The sequence below is a fragment of the Poromitra crassiceps genome (genome assembly GCF_964638095.1).
Source record: "Poromitra crassiceps genome assembly, chromosome: 1".
NCBI classification, from domain to species: Eukaryota; Metazoa; Chordata; class Actinopteri; order Beryciformes; family Melamphaidae; genus Poromitra; species Poromitra crassiceps.
Genome location: NC_139623.1, coordinates 88,355,468 through 88,363,156, shown reverse-complemented (window position 1 = coordinate 88,363,156; position 7,689 = coordinate 88,355,468). Strand labels below are relative to the sequence as shown.

General features: G+C 45.0%; 1 protein-coding gene across 1 annotated transcript; it reads left to right on the top strand.

Moving 5' to 3' along the window:
* Positions 1 to 2,482: 2,482 nt before the first annotated feature.
* LOC310786239 (CLOCK-interacting pacemaker-like) lies at positions 2,483 to 7,369 on the top strand (the record flags this gene model as incomplete). The annotated part of the gene is made up of 3 exons (XM_083647403.1): positions 2,483 to 2,669; positions 4,106 to 4,275; positions 5,978 to 7,369. 3 exons carry the CDS (start codon positions 2,483 to 2,485, stop codon positions 7,328 to 7,330), a joined length of 1,710 nt encoding a protein of 569 aa, XP_083503529.1. The 3' UTR covers positions 7,331 to 7,369.
* Positions 7,370 to 7,689: the final 320 nt, after the last annotated feature.

Below are 7,689 nucleotides of genomic sequence, written 5' to 3'. Positions count from 1 at the left end.
GACCATCAGCCCTGCTGAACAGCTCTGCATTTGCCTGTATACTGTAGGTTTCATCATTTTATTCATCGACATGGCAAACCTCCCCGCAAAGCCAAGGTTTTAAGCTGCTGCTACAGTGAGATACACATTATAGACTGTGCGCCCCTAGAGGTTGTATGCCATTATTGACGAGATTGTCTTTCTCTGTTATTCTACAGCGGTTTCAGTGGTTTCATGTGGATACACACATTTCTTGAAACGTTTCCATGATTATGGAAAACTTTTCTGAAACGAAAAAAAAAAACATAGCTTCCGTCTCCGTGTGGACATGGCCTTAGTCGTCCCGTGTCAAATGGCCTTGTTAGTTTTTTCTCATATTTAATCAACCTCATACTGTTTTTATTTCATCAAGTTTTAGTCAACTGAAAGAGTATTTTTAGTGTCATCTTAGTAAAAGAAAACCGTAACTATTGTTTATTTAGAATGTCCAAACTCATTGGAAAGATCTATTAATCTGTTATTATGGAATGTAAGGTTTGAACATGCAATACAGAGACAGATTTAACTGTTTTACTTCTTGTTCTTCTCTTCTGATTGGATCTCTTCCCAATTTGTCCCTCCCTAACATTTTAGTCTAGTTTTTATTTGTTGATGAAAATGTCAATAGATTTCCTCATAGTTTTTGTCATAATGCCTTTGCCATTAACTCATTGAGTGCCAGCCACTTTTGGAGAACGGACAATGCCAGAGTTTCAGAGCGTTTTCAGTGATTTCTCGAGGCCCACAGAATATTGTGTGATATTACTATGTAAACACCGAACATGCACAAAGAACGATGAGACTCTCTTCTATCATCTGCAAAAAAAAGTTTATTGATACCATTTTCCGTTCTTTAGTTATGAGCCGGAGAAGATAGGTTGTTTTGAGCAAAAAGACACGTTTCAATTTAGAATCTGAGATATTCAGCCTTTTGTGAAAGGAAGCATTTCAAGCACATCATTGACTCTGAAGCTAATATTTTCTGATGTAATGACACCTCAAAAATAATTTCCTTCAATAAAAGAGTGAAAACAAAGGAATTTTGTTTGGCCAAATAATATTTTTTAGCTGCAACCAGCAGCGCTGGCCCCTGCGTGCGCAGACCCTACACCTTCTTGCTGGTCTTGATTTACTGCTGGTGGGCATCAGATAGCCTATTCTAGCTTGTTTGCTCTCTGTGCATCGAGCCTGCTGCTGCCTGGGTCTGTGTGTACTGTCAATGGTTGTATGCTGTAGTGCCCTGCGTGCCCCACCCCCCTCCTCCTCCTCCTCCGTGGTGGGAGGAGTGTCTCTGGGGCTCTGCTGCGGTTTGCTCTGAGTTTGCTCTGCACTGAAAAGTGCGCTGCATCCCCCCGCTTTTTTACAGCGTGTCGCCGGCTCCCAGCTGAGAATAATGTAACTTTTCAGAAAGACGCTGGTGTCTGCAACTAAATCATATGGAGGGGCTATCGCAGCGGACACGGATGGGGCTCAATTGTGGCAGCAGATGACTGCTGTTCACAGGCACAGCTAACGTTATGCTTCATGCATATCGATGCGATTTCCGTTTCCCCATGACTTCTTCTCTCTTTTTTCCTCGCCTTTCTCTAATCTGGAGAGCACTGTCGCCACCTAATGGGTCCCTAAAATAGCTTTTACACATTCAACAGCCACCATACTTTCACAGGAGATGGATCTGGCTTTGATGCACGTCCCACCGTCAAAAAACGCAATTGACGAACATACTCGTCCTTGGCACTCTACGTTACTAAACCAATCGACGAACATACTCGTCCATGGCACTCAATGAGTTAAGTTGTTCAAGTCAGCTCAAGCTCAGGCTTGGGGAGCCAAATTTCCCCTCTCACTGGTATCACTAGTCTCTGCACAGCAGTTTTTTCCTACAGCGCTCCATCCAACAGCAACATTATTCTGGTGAACCAAGGTGCGTTGGTCCAGGAAGGATCCACTAGGCTTGTAGTCAGTGGAGTGTCTCTGTCTCAGAGAGGAGTGAGGGTACTGCATTTTTCTTCAAGGTGAACACATCCATGTTTGCCTTTACCTGAAATGTTCCAAGGGCAGAGGGAGCATGTCCATCTTTCTGTCTGCTTATTTGCATTATCACTGACAAGATGTCTGTGTGGATGAGAACAAGGTGTCCAGATAAAAACTTGATTAAAGATCTTTAAGTTGACCTTGTTTATGTCCACAATACTGCAGTATTCCATGTTTTCCCCAGACTTTTACTGTTATCAACTGGTGGATCAGCCTGTGAAACACCATTTGGGCCATCATGTGATGCTAACATTGTATTGAAATCCATTCTGATAAAATTATTTTAGGGTTAGCAGCCCCTTAAATCAGGGTCACATCATTGGTGCACAACACTATACACTTCAATACTATAACCTACATACCCGTGATTTCCAATGTTACCAATGTTAACTAGCTTTTCACCAGTTGCTTTCTTTTTCAGAGGTCTGGAATGCCAAAGGAACAGGGGCATTTTGGGGAGCGGGTTGCCCGGAACACCTCAAAGAATGCCAAGGATAAAAGTAACAGCGCCACCCTGCGGGCGTCTCAGGGTGGTGCACACAGAGACCAGTCTGGAATGGGTAACATGAGCAACAGGATATCGCGCTGTGATTCGGAAAAGGACTCAGGCTACTCAGGTGAGCAAGAGTCCACTTGACATATGGACAGAAAGTTCATGAATACCTTGCAGATTTCATCCACTTAAGAGAGGTTTAAGGAGAACACAACACTGACTCCACTGACTGGAAGAAAAGAAAGGACACTCATCCCAACACCATCACACATATTTTCGGGTTAGACCAATATATTACATGTGTGTGTATATATATATATATATATATATATATATATATATATATATATATATATATATATATATAAAACAGAAAACAGAAGAAAAAAGGCAAAATAATAATAACAAAAACTAGAGGGCACTCTGTAAAGTGCATCCCTCTGCCACGCCTTTCTAGAAGGTTTCGTGGTGTTAGGTGAATCTGTGTGGAAGTTAAGCGGCTTTTTGTAATTGGCCACGGCCATTGCCGCACCCCCTTTTCGCTAGTGGGCGTGGAATGTTAATCAGTTCATCCTTGGTCCATGACCAACCTTTCTACAAAGTTTTGTGGTGTTATGTAAATTTGATTGGAAGTTAAGTGGCTTTTAGCGATTGGCCAGTGGGCATGGGAAGTTAATTATTTCTAAGTTAGCCCATGACTAGTCTCGCTGGCCAGCCTCCCCTCCCTACCGGGAGAGGAGTCTGGCGCCGCAGGTCTCCATAGTGGGATTGCAATGGGTGGTGCTTAGCGGCAGTGCCCTTGGAAAATAGTTTCCAACAATCCAACTTGCCATTTTCAGCGTGTAGCAACGAGCTAGCGTGTAGGTTTCTGCTGTTAGCTTGCTAGCTAGTTAGCGTTGTTGTTTTCACTGAAGCGGCAGGGCACTATTTACAGCGACACACAGGGAGCGGAAGCCGCTCTGATTGACATGGTCGGAGCCAATGACAGAGTTTGTAATAAGCCGGGAGCGGACATCCGGCAGCCACTGAAACAGTCGCTCCAATCGTAGAGCAGCTGTAGAGCAGGGGAGGGCTTATCCCAGTTGCCTGTTTCCGTGGCGCCAGACTCCTCATGCGGTAGTGACGGGAGGCTGGCCAGCAAGACTAGCCCATGACCAACATTTCTGCCAAGTTTTGTGCAAATCTGTTCAGTGTTCATAACTTTTTGAGATATCCTGCTGACAAACGAACAAACAGACCACTGCTTAGTGCCTACGTTTGGCCTTCTTTTCCATCTTTGCCTTTAATTCATATCTTCCTTTTCCTGTATGCACTGTGCTCTAGCTTCTACATTTTATATCCCTCTGTTTATATCCCTTCCTCTAGAATAAAGAAATAAGGTCATCATCATTCTGATGAAGATCGTAAGATCGAAACATCGATAAACAGACCGGGAGCTTGATTTTTCAGTGTGTGGATTTTATTTCTTTATTCTAGTTTATCATTTATTTGTCCTGCATCTATCTACTGAGTGGATGTGTGTGCTTGACTTTCTTCTTTCTATCCCTTCCTCTCCCTCAGAGGCCGGCTCAGATTCGGTGCAGACTGATGTGGACGACGAGCGCAGCAGTGTGAGCATGCGTCACAGGGAAAGCAGCAAAGGCTATAACAACAACAACAACACACACAACATGGCTCCTTATGAGGAACTCACCCCCATCTATGTCATCGAAAACCTGGTGGTGAAACCGGTGAGCTGTTCAGTTACAGATAACAATGTGCTTTTGCATGCATTTTACTTTGAGGCACGGTAAACAGAGATTCAGCAATGTTAACAACTGTAAGTCAAGGTTATGATAATGAAATGGGTAACACTTTCATTTAAGTATGCTCATTCAATATTAATTGTGTTCATAGTTTATTATCACCTTCATTAGATCAATAATTATTAGATTTTTTTTTTTGCAGATTACTCTACCATGCCACTTTTTCCCAGCTGAAAACCTATGTATATGGGAATTTAGTCATGTTGTTGATGGATTCAGGTTCAAATCTTGACATTAATTTTTAGTGCAAAGTATTTGAATTCTACATATTTTGTTATAAATATGCATAGTGACTGCCCTCTATTGGTTGAAACCTAACTTATTTTACAACATGCCCACACCATTGTTTCTGGATGTCTGAATACCTTAATATTACTGTACCAAGAATTGATAGGGATTTTTTTCACTGAATTTAAATAGTTTAAGTTAAGTTTATCCTTTTTTGGCAAACCGTCTATTATTAACACGTTCACTGCCAATGACGAGTTGAGTCGTCAAAAAAAATCCAACGGTTGACTGCCAATGACGAGTTGAGTCGTCAAAAAAAAAAAAAAAAAAAATTTGACGGTGACCGTGGATCAACGCCCCCCACGTCTCCTATAAAAATATTGGAGCCACCGAACGTGTACAACCCATTCCACCGACCCACTAAGTGGCGACAGTGCTCTCCAGACTAGAAAAAGCCGAGCCAAAACTGCAGGGGAACGCGCGAGGAAACCATTCTCATACTGTAAAATGGATTGGCGAAAACGCTTTCGCTTTCGCGCATTATCGCGCTGGGAGCTGGCGGTGGGGGATTGCAAATTTGCATAATAGATTATGCATGCAACACACTTTGAAACACGGCAGAAAGCCCACAATCGCACGCAGCTTCATTGCAGCTGAGCTCACAACCGAAACGACTCATGCAGACTCGCCCAAAGAGCAGCCGCCAGCAGCCAGGCAGCACAGACAGGCAGAGCCTCGCTTGTGACAAACGCTGCAAAGCCACCAGAGACACACCCATGGAGGGAGGAGTTTGAAGGAGAGGGGGGTTTCCTGCTGCTATGGAGGAAATTACTGTTCAAAACTATTGTTTAGATGTCTGACGTCTTACGCCAAAAATAAATGGTTAAAGTGACTGTTCTATCGAATTTCACAAAAAGCCATTTATCTCAGAATAAATTTTCAGACGCTGAAACCATGCTGTATTCTACTGCTAATGCCTACATAACTACTAACTCTACAAACTAACTCTTTTAGACAGAGAAAGCACACATTCTATTAGTTCTTTTGAGATCATTTGTGTTCACAAAATCTTAGCAGAAAAGAATCCTCGGCTCTTGAAAGATGAGCCAGAATCCTCAAAAAAAAACCTTGGCAGAACCTACCTACAGTATTGAAAAAACGGCTGGCAGTGAATGTGTTAAGTTCTACTACTGAATACAATATTTATGACTATTAATCTCTGCTTTAAGGATGCCCTCTGTTAACACATGTCTCTTCATGGCCTCAGTTATTTTATATTTTTGTCTCTCTTACTGTTTATCTCTTTGTGACTTTAACCTCCTCCACATCTTTTGCTCTTTCTCTCTGATCCCAATTGCTACTCACAAAAATCCCCAATCACAACCTCCCGGTGGTACAGTCCAGACCGGAGCAGCTTCTACATAGCCCCCTGGCATGGGGGGGAGGTTGGCACAGCCTTACTGGTGCCAAGGCGCCCACCCAGCTCTTACTGATCCAACAACCAGCAAAGCCTCCCCGGTCCTCTTCCACCTCTCCCCCATTCTCAACTCTAATGAAACCACAAGGCCAAATGAAGGAAGGAGGCAGTCGCAGCAACAAGAACCACAGCAGCAAGACCTCATACCTGCCCATCCTCAATTCTTACCCCCGCATTGCCCCCCACCCCAGGAAAGAGGGCCATGAGGGCATGGGTGCCATTGGGGCATGGGGGGTGAGGGAGAGTGGCAGCGAGGGTCAGAGCCAGAGCAAGAGGGTGTGCACTGAAGAAGGGAAGAAGGAAGCTGTATCTACCACCAGCCACCTCCAAAAGTCCCCACAGCAGCACCACCAGAAAGAGGGCCGAGTCCATTCATGTCCCCATTCCCAGTATCAAGCCAGAGGCAGTCCTAGCTCCTTCCCCAACCCATCACACTGCCTGCTGCCGGGCCGGGCCTCCCCCACCACCCAGCTCAAATTCCACCACAGCCACCAAAGCACCCGCTCTGACAGCATGGGCTCGCCCTCTGTCTCCAGCTCCCAGACACCCTTCCCACAGTTCTCCTCTGACTCCCCCCCATCTTCCTCCTCTTCTTCCTCATCCTCTTCCTCCTGCTCCATTGCACACTGCAGCCCCTACCGCCCGGCCCCTGGTGCAGCGCTGTGCAGTTCCCTTTCCGGCTCCCAGCCGGCATGTTCATCCACGCACCAACAACGGCGTTTCCTCAACACCGCTGAGATCCTGAACCAGTCAGGCATGCTTGCCATCACGCTGCGCACCAAGGAGTTGCTGAAGCAGAACGCTGCCACTGAGTGGGAGATCGCTCAGCTCCGTCAGCACACCAATCTCCTGTCGCAGGCGGCCCAGGCCGGCCGGCAGGTCTCCGACAAAGGCTCCAACAGCCTCCAGAAACTCCTCCGATCCATGGCCGAATCAGGCTCCTACACCAGCCTAGACCTAAATCAACTCAAAACCATCAGCAACAGCCACCAGCAGAGCAAGAGGAGATGTGAGGACGAGAAAGACAAGGATCGCGATGGGAGAAACATTAAGACGCATAACAACCCACCGCGAAAATTGATGTCTTTATGCAATATGGAAGATGAAAGGTCGCCACCTTCCCCACTATTTGCCCCCTCTCCAGAAGTAGCAGGAACACAGCATCCTGATAGTCTGTTGGACTTCCTCTCCGCCTCCTTGTCAGCATCTCTTCCTGGGCTTGTTCCTCAACACGGACATAGACACGCAAGCATGGATAAGACCTTACTGCTCTGACTATGTCCCCAGAGAGCTCTACACACAGTATCTACTCTAGCTTCTGTGGTCGAAGGGCATGGATTAGCAATGGTTGGAAGGGTAATAAGTGGACCTAGCAATACTGGATGGCATTAATTTGGTTTGTTTTTGAATAATCCAAAATGTCAGTATATTGTTCTTGAACATGATTGGCTTAAACGGTAAAAGGATGATTGTTTCTTTTTCATGTTGTGAGTTAAAGGAACACTCTGCCCATTTTCAACCAGCTTTGTATCATTAGAACATCAGTAGTATATCAGAAAACTGTAAACTGTTTTGAAGTCTGTCATTTACTTTGACAGTTATTGAGTGTTAAAGTGTGGACCAGTGACATCACT